The sequence below is a fragment of the Salvia miltiorrhiza genome, unplaced genomic scaffold, assembly GCF_028751815.1.
Source record: "Salvia miltiorrhiza cultivar Shanhuang (shh) unplaced genomic scaffold, IMPLAD_Smil_shh original_scaffold_405_1, whole genome shotgun sequence".
In the NCBI taxonomy this organism is placed as follows: Eukaryota; Viridiplantae; Streptophyta; class Magnoliopsida; order Lamiales; family Lamiaceae; genus Salvia; species Salvia miltiorrhiza.
The window spans coordinates 159670-172781 of NW_026651543.1; the positions used below are offsets into that span (position 1 = coordinate 159670).

The 13112-nt window shown below is 42.5% G+C and overlaps 1 protein-coding gene across 1 annotated transcript; it reads right to left on the bottom strand.

The window, feature by feature from the left end:
- Positions 1-10208: 10208 nt before the first annotated feature.
- LOC131004501 (uncharacterized) lies at positions 10209-11165 on the bottom strand. Its single transcript, XM_057931191.1, has one exon. The coding sequence runs from the start codon at positions 11163-11165 to the stop codon at positions 10209-10211; it is 957 nt and encodes a 318-aa protein (XP_057787174.1).
- Between the last annotated feature and the right edge of the window lie 1947 nt (positions 11166-13112).

Consider the following 13112-nt stretch of genomic DNA (forward strand, 5'->3'; position numbering starts at 1 on the left):
TCCAGGAAAGCCATGCCTCTACTCGTGCATTTTCATCAAGCGTTGATAGTCATCTGATACGATCCTTGCTGACCAATCGAACACCACGCAAACGGAAGACTTGACAAACGAACAGAAGATGGAATCCCAAAACCTCTGAATCTAACCCACGGAATGATTTAGGCGAACGAATCCCTAAACCCCAACGTGAAGTTGACGCAGCAACTCGGGGACGCTGAATGACACCCGACGAGGGTTGGTTGACTCGCCGTTACGTCGATAATTGAATTCGTCTTGGAATAATCAAGAGGAATTCGGAATTCTCAAGAGAGAAATAAAAACTCACAAGTTTATTGATAAAAGTAGGCTAATTTTCGTCCAACATGTAGCAGCCATATATATAGGCAAAACTAAACCTAGTATAATAAGGAAACAACTTAAAAACAAGCCCTAATAAGCCAAACAAAGCCCTTACTTTAAAATTCGAAATTTAACAAGGCCCTTAACTAATGGGCTGCGAAATAAAGCCAAATAAATAAAATGAAGTCTTTCAAACTTCGGTCCACTCTCACGTAATAAGATTAATCAAACACGGGCTCAATTCGCCAACTCCACAATCTCCAATTGGCTTCTTGATCAACTCTTGCTTCCAAACTTCTTCAACTAAGATCATCAAGCTCTCCTTGAACTTCTTGGCTCGAGCTCTTGTAACTGGACCAACAGGAACATGCACTGGATCTTGTACTAACGAACATTGGGTTGCATCATTCCCCTCCTCTTGAAGAGGATTTGTCCTCAAATCCAAATCGTCACCTACATCAAAAGGACTCAAATCAGTTACATTAAAAGAAGCACTCACATTATACTCACCTGGTAAGTCCAACTTGTAGGCATTATCATTGATGCGCTCCAACACTTGGAATGGTCCATCCCCCCAAGGAAGTAACTTGGATCGACGCTGCAATGGAAACCTTTCCTTGCGCATGTGCAGCCATACCCAGTCACCGGGTTCAAACACTACTTTGCGACGTCCTTGGTTAGCTCGCTCGGCATACTGCTTCGTGCGCCTCTCAATATTCATCCTTGCCTTCTCATGAATCTGCTTCACAAAATCAGCCTTTTTCTTGCCATCAAGGTTAGTATACTCATGCTCAGGTAAGGGAGATAAATCCAATGGAGTCAAAAGATTAAATCCATACACAATCTCAAATGGCGAAAATTGAGTAGCAGAATGAACAGAACGATTATAAGCAAACTCAACATGAGGCAAACAATCTTCCCAAGACTTAATGTTCTTCTTGATAATAGCTCTAAGCAAAGTAGACAAAGTCCGATTCACTACCTCTGTTTGACCATCAGTTTGTGGATGACAAGTAGTAGAAAACAAAAGTTTAGTACCCAACTTACACCACAAAGTCTTCCAAAAATAGCTCAAGAACTTCGAATCCCTATCAGAAACAATAGTCCTAGGCATGCCATGCAATCTAACAATCACTCTAAAGAATAGATCAGCTACATGAGATGCATCATCAGATTTATGACATGGAATAAAATGTGCCATCTTAGAAAATCGATCAACAACCACAAAGATGGAATCTCGACCACGCTTAGTCCTAGGCAAACCTAACACAAAATCCATAGAAATATCAATCCAAGGTGCTGTAGGAATAGGCAATGGTGTATACAATCCATGGAAACTCACCCTAGACTTAGCTTGTTTACATGTAACACATCGACCACAAATTCTCTCAACATCACGTTTCATATGAGGCCAAAAGAAATGCTCATGCAGAACAGCTAAAGTCTTAGCAATGCCAAAATGTCCCATCAAACCCCCACCATGAGACTCAAGCAATAACAACTCACGTAAAGAACATTTAGGAATACATAACTTATTCTTCCTAAAAAGATAGTCATCATGCCTAAAATACTCTCCACTAGCAGCTCTCGCACATGCTAGATAAATCTCACCAAAATCATCATCATGCTCATACAAACTCTTGATACACTCAAAACCAAGCAACTTAGCATCTAAGGTAGAGATCAAGGCATATATACCTCCGAGAAAGTGCGTCAGCCACAACATTCTCTTTACCTTGCTTGTATTTGATGACGTAGGAAAACGTCTCAATGAACTCCATCCACCTCGCATGCCGCTTGTTCAACTTGTGCTGCCCCTTCAAGTGTTTCAACGACTCATGATCCGTGTGAATGACGAACTCATTGGGCCACAAGTAGTGCTGCCTGATCACTAAATTATTAACAACAAATTACCGCAACTAACACGGTGCAATTGTAGCACAAATTAAGTAATCGAGTATCGTATCCACAGGGATTGATACAACGAAACGACTTTATCTACCTCCTAAACAGACTATAATAGTAGACAGGCAAACGAAAGTAGAAGGTTTAATAATCTTAAACTAAAACGCAAATATAAAACAAAAGTACGTAGGCGAAAATCAAAGATTAAAAACAACTGATCCTAGGGCAGTAAATTCATTAACTAAATCTATGCAATAAACCTATTAATCCTATGTACCGGTTTAATCCAGTTATGATGAGAGATCACTTAATTAATCAATTACTCTCGCTAGAGCAGCAACGATCGTAGATTAGTAAATTATCTATCTCCGTTAGGTCTCAAGAAAATCTACTAACTCCCAATAGCTCCTAAGAATAGCTCTCTATGATCCACCTATCTCCGCTAGGTCTCAAGGTTAAAATCATATCATACATTCCTGAATCCGCTAAACAGTTATCTCCGCTAGGTCTCAAACCGAATAGCTAAACATGCAAACTATTGGCCAAATAATTCACAAGAAATTAAGCACCAGGAATTATGAATCATAAACTGGAAGGCACAAAGGTATTAACAAATAAATCACATAAATTCAATCAAATATTTACAAACCCTAGAATCAGCTAAAGTAAACTAGCCAGACATGCTTAAATACAACATAAACATATTTAAAGAGAAAGTAATTGTAAAAACTGAATTATATAAAAACCGAATAAAAAACTGGAGTAGCGACTTGAATCTTCAATCTTGATCCAAGTCTTGAAAACTAGAAAGCAATAAAATTCTAACGCTAAAACAAACTGAAAATATGAATGCTAAGGTTCTGGGGTGTGTCTCTCTAATAAGTCAAAGGAGGACCTATTTATAAGCTTCAGCTTTTCTTCGGATCACCATGGGAGTTGCCATGCAAAGTAGAATTCTAATGGTAATAGAATCGTGTGAATTAAGGCAACTCGCCAGCTGGATGTGCGCTCCGGAGAAACTCTCCCACTCTCGCTGAATTTGCAGCTCTCGCCAGAGGAATGAGTGTCACCAGAGTAACGGGTCATGCCAGAGGAATGGGTGATTTCTCTGACCTCGCCAGCGGGATCGTCGCCAGCGGAATGATGATCTCTCTGGCATTCGCCAGAGGAACGGTGAATTCTCTGCTATCGCCAGAGGAACGGCGATTTCTCTAGCTTCTCTGACTATTGAGCGCTGGACTTTACTTCTCTGATGCTGGCGCTTCTCGGCAGAGGAATAGGTGATTCCTCTGCTCTGGCTTCTCGATTCCTCTGACTTTTGATTCCTCTGACTTTTGATTCCTCTGACTAGTGACTCCTCTGACTAGCGACTTCTCTGACTAGCGACTTCTCTGATCTGGGCTTTGATTTCTCTGGCGAAGTGATTTCTCTGGCGATTCTGCGCTCGCTTCGATTCCTCTGCACTGGAGACTTGATTCCTCTGACTCCAGTGGAATGGTGATTTCTCTGATCTGGAGATGTCAGTTCCTCTGGAAAACGCCAGATTCATCCAAATTCATCCAAAACTGCATTCTTCCATCTCGAGAGCCTAAATCTCCTGCAAAGCATAAAATACACCATAAACGCACCAAATTCCAGAAGATTATCTTTAAACACACACGTATAAACCCTTAAAAATATAGCAAATTAAGCATAAATCACTGCCACGTTTGCAAAGCTCTCACCAATGCGTACAACTCCTTATCATACGTGGGATAACTCAACGTCGCCCCGTTTAGCTTCTCGCTGAAGTACGCAATGGGTCGTCTCTCTTGCATCAACACTGCACCAATACCAACACCAGAAGCATCACATTCAATTTCAAAAGATTTGGAAAAATTAGGAAGAGATAATACCGGGGCGTGGGTCAATTTGTATTTCAACTGCTGAAATGCATCCTCTTGCGTCTTTCCCCACTTAAACTCCACATTCTTCTTGATGACTTCCGTCAAAGGTGCTGCAACACTGCTAAAATGAGGCACGAATCGCCTGTAGAAGCTAGCAAGTCCATGAAAGCTTCGAACTGCTGCAATGTTCGTTGGCGTTGGCCACTCTTGGATAGCTCGTATCTTCTTCTCATCAACCAGTACACCCTGTGCACTAACAACAAAACCAAGAAACACAAGCTTGTCCGTACCGAAAGTGCACTTCTTAAGGTTAGCAAACAACTTTTCCTTTCGAAGCACATCCATAACAGACCTCAAATGTTCAACATGCTCATCATGGTTCTGGCTATAAATGAGGAAATCATCAAAGTATACAACTGTTGGATTTGTATACTGAAAGCAAGAACTTTATGCTTGTATACAATGATTCTTGTTTTCACTATTCTTATCTCCTATCTGATTGTGTTCATGATTGCATATGTATGTTCTTTATCTCTGTATAAGTAGATTATATGGTGTGTTGTAGATCACAGAAGACCATATAATTGGAATAACCTTAAGAGATATAATATGATCACAGCCGAAATAACTCTAGGACAAGTTATTGGTTTAGGCTGCAGTATAGATGGAAGTAGTTTGTCTTGGCTACTTGTCTATACTGGTACGTCATTACGTATTGATAGGACCACAGTTTGAGATGTATTCTTCTATCTGACTTAAGTGAAGAATCAAGATCTCGGTGACTTATAAATCTTAATACTAATAAGTATTCAGATATATATATTAACTCGTATATCACTTTGACTTACTATGGGTGAAAGTTATATACTAACTCGAGTACTCTGTATCTTGGGTGATAGCGGTTAATATATGATATTTGATTATCTGTATTAGTACCCGTATCCGGTATAGGATAATGACATCCCCTTAAGGAGCTCAATAAGGTTTATTACGCTAAACCCTGCAGGTTGATTAAGTTCAGGCGTAATAATAAAGTTTGAGTGGTACTGCTTAAGGAATTATTAAGAGATTAATTAATTTAAGCTGTCAGAGCTCTAATTAATTAATGGATGTCGGATATTTTAAATACGGAGATTTAATGAGTCTAAATACAAGCCCCGACTCATCACCGGCAATAAAGGGGTAAATCAGTATCGGTTCTCTAGTGGAATGAACTGATATTTATAAATTAATTATGGTCTGGGCTGACCATAGATAAATTAATTTATTTAAGGCCCATCTTTATTCCTTGTATCTGGTCCCTGGGCTGGCCCAATGTCTCCTAGCCCAAGTAGGGCAGATTTTCGGCCCTCACCTAGAAACTGGCGCCCCCTCTCAGTTTTCTGTATTATTAAATACAACTGTCAGCTCTCAGGAAAACACACTGATAAAAATTAGGGTTTTGAGAGCAGAGAGAGGCGCAGGAAAACGTGAGGTGATTTCTGTCTTGGGAATTTCCATAGCTCGTTGTCCATCCAACGTTGGGAATTGAGCGGGATACAGTCGAGAAGATCAGAGCTGGAGTAAGTTTCTTTCGACACGATCATCAACAGCTTGTGCATCCGATTCTCAAGTAAGTTTTTCCTAACACCTATGTGCAGCTGTTAAATTCATAGGAGCATGTTAGGATTTAATCGTTGTATGATGAATTAATAATAATCCAAGAAACGATCATCGGGCAAACGGAGCATTAATTCATTTTAATATTCCTTCAACAACAACAAATCTGCCAATGAAAGCACGCAAAACATGATTCATAAGACGCATGAACGTACTAGGCGCATTAGTCAAACCAAAAGGCATAACTAACCACTCATACAAACCAAGTTTTGTCTTAAAAGCAATTTTCCATTCATCACCTTCCTTAATCCTAATCTGATGGTATCCACTACGCAAATCGATCTTAGAAAAGACACAAGAACCATGTAACTCATCTAGCATATCATCTAAACGAGGGATAGGATGTCGATACTTTACCGTGATGTTATTGATGGCTCGGCAATCACAACACATCCTCAAAGACGTGTCCTTCTTTGGTACAAGTAGAACGGGTACCGCACAAGGACTCAAACTCTCCCTCACATGCCCTTTGGCCAATAACTCGCCAATTTGCCTCTCCAACTCCTTTGTCTCCTCCGGATTGGTTCGATAAGCTGGTCGGTTCGGCAGTGTAGCGTCGGGCACAAAGTCAATCTGATGCTCAATCCCTCGAATTGGTGGTAAACCAGCAGGTGTATCTTCGGGAAAAACATCATCAAACTCCTGCAAAATAGAACGAATAGAAGGGGGTAGAGAAGAGAGATCGTTAGTAATAACCAAGTTCTCCTGATATCGCAACAACATGATCGGCCTCTCCTCTTGTACACACCACTTCAAATCACTAGCCCTAGCAAGAAATGACTTATGAATTAACCCATTCTCCTTCTTCTCCACGGGCTGCTCCTTTGACTTTACCTTGTCCGCCTCCTTTTGTAATTGGACTTGATCCTCATAAACTTGTTTAGGAGTAAGAGGAACAAGCGACACCTTTTTCTGCTTTTATTCAAATGAATATTTGTTGGTGAAGCCATCATGAATAGCACGGCGATCAAACTGCCACGGTCGCCCCAACAGGATGTGGCTCGCTTGCATAGGGATCACATCACACACAACCTCATCCTCATACTTCCCAATGCGAAATGGAACCTTCACTTGCTTCGTCACTTTGATGACGCCTGTCTCATTCAGCCACTGCAAACGATACGGCTTGGGATGCTTCTCCGTGGTCAGCCCCAATCTCTCAACCATGGCTCTACTAGCCACATTCGTGCAACTCCCGCCATCAATGATCACACTACATACCTTGTCTTGAACAAGACATCTCGTGTGAAAGAGGTTCTCCCGCTGCTCTCGCTCATTGGGTTGAGTTTGGACACTAAAGGCTCTCCTGGCTACAAAAAGCTGTCCATTGGGCGCGAAAATCTCCTCACACTCCTCCTCATCATCGGCATCATCTACATCCTCCAATTTCGGCATATCAGGATCGGTCTCATCACCATCCGTCACGACTTCGCCGTCATCTCTCATGATCATAATTCTCCTGTTCGGGCAGTCACTCATAATATGCCCGAAGCCTTGGCACTTGAAGCACTTCTTATCTCGATTTCAACCATCGGAATCGGCCGAAATGCCCTGGTTTGATGCACCGGATCCCTCATGTCGGGACCTAACGAACTGCTTCTTCTCCTCTCTCGGCGGTGCCTCCTTTTTCCATTGATTCCCTTTTGACGAGGAACCACTAGAAACTGGTTGCGATTGCCTCCAATTGCCCTGATTCTGGCGCTGGTTGCTGCTATTGTTGCCCCTCATCTTGAGTTGATTCTCGATCTTTATGGCCATGTGAACCATGTCCTCCAGCTCAACGTAGTGCTGCAACTCCACCTTATCACGAATATTCCAATGCAAACTAGCTAAGAATCTCGCCATGGTCGCCTCTCGCTCCTCCACCATATTGGCTCGAATCATGGCAACCTCCATCTCCTTATAATACTCATCTACACTCCGACTACCTTGCCTCAAAGTCTGCAACTTGTTGAAAAGCTCGCGGTAGTAATGATTCGGCATAAAACGCTTCCTCATCACAGCCTTCATCTCCTGCCAAGTCTGAATAGGTGGCTCACTGTTTCTCCTCCTACTCGTCACCATCTGATCCCACCAAACAAGTGCATAATCTGAGAACTCAATCGCTGCCAACTTCACCTTCTTGAGCTCTGAATAGTTATGGCAATCGAACATAAGCTCCACCTTTCTCTCCCAATCAAGATACAATTCGGGGTCATTCTTCCCTTAGAAGGAAGGAATGTTCATCTTGATGTTGCCCAGATTGTTATCTTGCCACGTTCTGCCGCCTTCGTCATCTTCCTCAAATCCTGTATCATCTACATGCTCCTCATACGGACGGTGGAATCGACCTCCTCTACCACCACGGCCTCCTCGCCCGCCTCGGCCTCCTCGTGTGAAATTGATCTCTCGAGAATGAGACTGCTCCATCTGTTCGATCTTGTCGTACACTCCCTCGATTTCTGAGTGTAGCATCTTGCCAAATTCTGAGCGAAGTGCCTCCAGCACGAGTTTAAACTTTGGATCCATAACAGGGCTATCGCTCAAATCCGCACCCTGTTCATCTTTCTTAGACATAGTGACACAGACAGAAAATAAGAAACGGATAGTGAAACAAAATAAAAGGACCTCACCACCTCACAAACACTCGTGTATCACTCAAGATGAAATCACTCAGCGCTCATGTATCACACACAAACGGTTAATGATACGATCCTTGCTGACCAATCGAACACCACGCAAACGGAAGACTTGACAAACGAACAGAAGATGGAATCCCAAAACCTCTTAATCTAACCCACGGAATGATTTAGGCGAACGAATCCCTAAACTCTAACGTGAAGTTGACGCAGTAACTCGGGGACGCTGAATGACACCCGACGAGGGTTGGTTGACTCGCCGTTACGTCGATAATTGAATTCGTCTTGGAATAATCAAGAGGAATTCGGAATTCTCAAGAGAGAAATAAAAACTCACAAGTTTATTGATAAAAGTAGGCTAATTTTCGTCCAACATGTAGCAGCCATATATATAGGCAAAACTAAACCTAGTCTAATAAGGAAACAACTTAAAAACAAGCCCTAATAAGCCAAACAAGGCCTTTACTTTAAAATTCGAAATTTAACAAGGCCCTTAACTAATGGGCTGCGAAATAAAGCTAAATAAATAAAATGAAGTCTTTCAAACTTCGGTCCACTCGCACGTAATAAGATTAATCAAACACGGGCTCAATTTGCCAACTCCACAATCTCCAATTGGCTTCTTGATCAACTCTTGCTTCCAAACTTCTTCAACTAAGATCATCAAGCTCTCCTTGAACTTCTTGGCTCGAGCTCTTGCAACTGGACCAATAGGAACATGCACTGGATCTTGTACTAATGAACATTAGGCTGCATCATCATCAACGGTTGGTCGCCTCAAGTAGTGTGCACCGAAAACCTCAATAACACCTCGGCAGAAGTGGCGCAAGCACTCATACCCTATTGTTTCAAAAACTCGCAAGTACTCATCGTAGTGATCAGCTGGGCCACCATATGCCAACTGTCTAATCGCATTCGTACATTTTTGTAGTGGCGTGAAACCCTCTCTTCCCTGTGGCATCGGGTTTTTGTTGAAACCATGTGTTGTGGGCTTCCAAAGCATTCACTATGCGAGTGAATAACTCTTTTCGCATCCGAAAATGCCACCGAAATACATTGGGACCCCATGTTGGATTATCATCAAAATAATCCCGCATGAGTCGCTCGTGTGCTCCTTCCCGATCTCTTTGCACATATCTTCTCGTGTGAGGTGTGTTTGACGCTATTGCTCGAAGCACATGTTGGTGGATACTACCATCCTCCATGTATTGGCTCATGTACTCTTCCATAAAGGCTTCAGCTTCAGCTACAGCTGCAGCTGTTTCTTCAACATCACGCTTAGAAGAAGATGAAGACATAAGTCGTTTGTTTTGATGTTATGAAGATATATATTGGATACGAGAGAATTGTTCTTCATAGATGATGAGAATGAAGTATATGGTACATATATTTATAATAACTAAGAGGTAACCGTTGGAGAAGGCAACAGTTACTTTCTAAATTAATATGACCGTTGGAGAAGGCAACGGTTACTTTCTAAATTATATGACCCTTCGAGAAGGCAACAGTTACTTTGGAAATTAATATGACCCTTCGAGAAATCAACTGTTATTGAAACAAGTACATTTTATTGAAAGATAAATTTAATGGTTACACACAACACAGTTACAGAATTATAAACAAATCCTAGTGGATACAAGATAACACAACTAATTATCATCTTCCCATTTTTTCAGTATCTTCTCGCAGTGTTTTTTGTGCAAGTAAAGCTGCATTTTTGTCATCCCTGATGTGTCCTTCATTACGAGTTCATACTCTTTTAGATTTTGCCTCTCCTCCTTCAGACGTTGTTCCTCCTTTTTTAGAAGTTGTTCATGTTTTTTATAAGCGTATTTTCTTCCATTATACGTAGGTATTTTGCTGCATTAGTTTCATGCTCTTTTGCAACTTCACGCAGTGCATCAAGGTAATCTTTTTTCCCCTTCCCCTTCACCTTTCTCTTTGCCGCTTTATGCCCCATTGGGCGACTCGTGGGAGTTTCTTCAGCTGTAGAAGATGATGCGTAGGCTCCTCCTTCTGTATTTTTGGTTCTGTTGGATGCTTGAACAGTTCCTTGCACCTCGGCAAACTTGGGAACTTCTTTCAAAAGTCTCCAAACTCCAACATATTTAAAACCTTTTGTACCGTGATGCTGCTTGTATTCTGTTTGTGCCATCTCCATAATATCAGCATCATTTGCACTGCTTTTCCAGATGCTTGCAATCCTATTGTAACATTCAGAAAACCATTTCACCTGTTTCTGCATCTTGTAGAAATGAGCCTTCAACTGTTTAAACTTTCTGCTTGGAGTGTTGGCAGGACGATTTTCATTGTAGGCTTTCGCAATGCGTTTCCACATTTTGTCCATCTTTTGCTCGTTTCCAACAACTGAATTGATGCTAATATCGATGTAACATTGCACAAGAACTTCACACTCCGCATCTGAATAAAACACCCGGCGCATGTTGGTATTATCTTCGTCGTCGTCGGATGAAGGCTCAACAGAGAGATTTATATTCTCCAAACCTTGAACTGCCTTTCCTGAAGATGGTGTGCCTCCATCAGTACCACTCCCATCTACACTGGTCCTCCTAGAAGAGTCAGAAAACATAAACCCCTGTGAAGGATGTCCTTGTGGGGAAAATCCTAGAGGGGGATACCATTGTTGAGGATATCCGTATGGCTGAAATCCCTGAGATGGATGCACTTGGGATGAAAATTGAAATGAAGGGGCTGATTGACTCATGGGATTGTTGGGATATATTTGAGGATTAGACATATTTGGCCAAGAGAAATTTGGAGGGCGAATGCCGGAATTTTGAGAAGGATCGTTACAATTTTGTGAAGGAGAACTTGAATTTTGTGAAATTGAATTTGATCCATATGGATCAAACCAATTTGAAAATCCACTCATGATGTTTCTAATTTTTTTGGAGAGAACTAAATATGATAAATAGATGAAGAGTAATTTTGGGGTAAGAATCATATGATACATGAAGATATATATAGGGGAAAAAATACCCTTATTAAATATGGCCGTTTGAGAATTGAAACGTTATAATTGTAGTAGCTTCGTACCATCACATCAAATATAGTACTCCCTCTGTCCCGCGAGTCTTGACACGTTTGGGTTCGGCACGGGAATTAAGGAGTTGTAGATTAGTGTTTTAAGTGTGTAATTAATAAAGTATAAAATGGGTGAAGAAGCTTATGGTGTTGTGTGAGTGTGTGTTTGCTTGCTGTGAGAGTCGATATCAGGGGAGGGCAGGCGGCGGCCGGCGGTGGCTCCGCGCCACTGTTGACTGGAGTGCGCAGAGAGAGAGAGAGGGTGAGAAGGGCGGCGGTGGTTAGATCCTGCTGCTGCGGCCGCTGGATATGTGAACAGGGGAGGGTTGAAAGAGAGACGAGGGAGGTGGAGAGCGCGGCGGCAGTCAACTTTTTCTGCTGCTGTCGGCCGATTTGAGTGAAGAGGGAGGGAGTTCACGCGGCGGCCATGGTGGTGGCTGTCGCCGGGAATTTTGAGAGGAGGAGGTGGTGGTGTTTCTGTTCGTGTGTGTATGCTGTTGTGTGGTAGTTTGAGGGAGACGGAAGAGAGGACGAGGGAGGAGGGGGGTCAGGGCGGTGCGACTGCGTGGCCGGCGACACCAACCGCTGCCGGAGAAGGGGAGAAGGGGAAAGGGGTGCTGGGCGGCGTCTGCTTGTGTGCGTGTGTTTGTGTGTGTTGTGTGTGTGGGTGTGTTTAAAGAGATGAAGAAAGGATTTGGGCTAGAAGTGTTGGGCTCTTTATTGGGCCGATTTTATTTCAAAACTGAGCTTTGTTATAATATTCCTTGGGCTGATTTTTATTTTAAGTGGCTGGGCCCGATTTTTCTATTTAATTTCACTTGGGCTGCTGTTTTTGTTTATTTGGGCCGTGAAATTCTTTTAATTAAATGGACTGCACTTGATTTATTAATTAGACTTATTTAGTTTGATTAATTATTTTTAAAATAATAATTTGCATAATAACATTATACCCCCTCCGTCCCAATAAATGTGGCCACTTTCTTTTCGGCACGGAGATTAAGAAAGTGATAGTTAAGTTTTAATAGTGTGTGGCCCATCAAGATTAATGTGTTAATTAACAGCCTATTTTCTGTGTGAGGGAAGATTGCTGGCCGCTGTTTCACCTCTTTCGCCGGCAACGCGGCCGCCCGTCTGAAAAAGGAATTTCGTCCATTACCAGAAGACCATCTCCCAGTACCAATTCATACAGGAATTCAAGTTCAATCATAACAATTGCTCTTCAAACACTCTTCTCTGCTATCTCTCGGCTAAAGCAAGAATACCTCAATTGGCTATTCAAGATTACTTTTCTGGAGAGCAGAAGAACCGATGGCACCGGCGGTCACCCCTCGTGCCACCTCTGTGGTTTACCGGCGATGGCGCCGCTCCACGCCGTCGAGATCTGTGATGCCGCTCCACACACGCCCACACTGAGATCTTTGTGCGCAACGAGAGAGAGAAGGAGATAGAGCAGAAGTAGAGGGGGGAAAATTCATGGTGGCGGCGGCCTTGTAGCTGCCATTCGCCGAAAAATTCAGGAGCAAGGGTTGCCGCCGCCGCCGAAGGTTGCAGGGGACGTCGAACCCAAATAATTGAGAAGGGGACCAAAGGGGTTGCACTCACAGAGCTTTGGATCGAAACTCACCTTCTTCTCCGACGATTTGGGTGTCGCCGCTGACGA

Bases quoted from the DNA above. Each gene is read 5' to 3' on its own strand.
- LOC131004501 (XM_057931191.1), bottom strand. From the start codon at position 11,165: ATGTCTAATCCTCAAATATATCCCAACAATCCCATGAGTCAATCAGCC.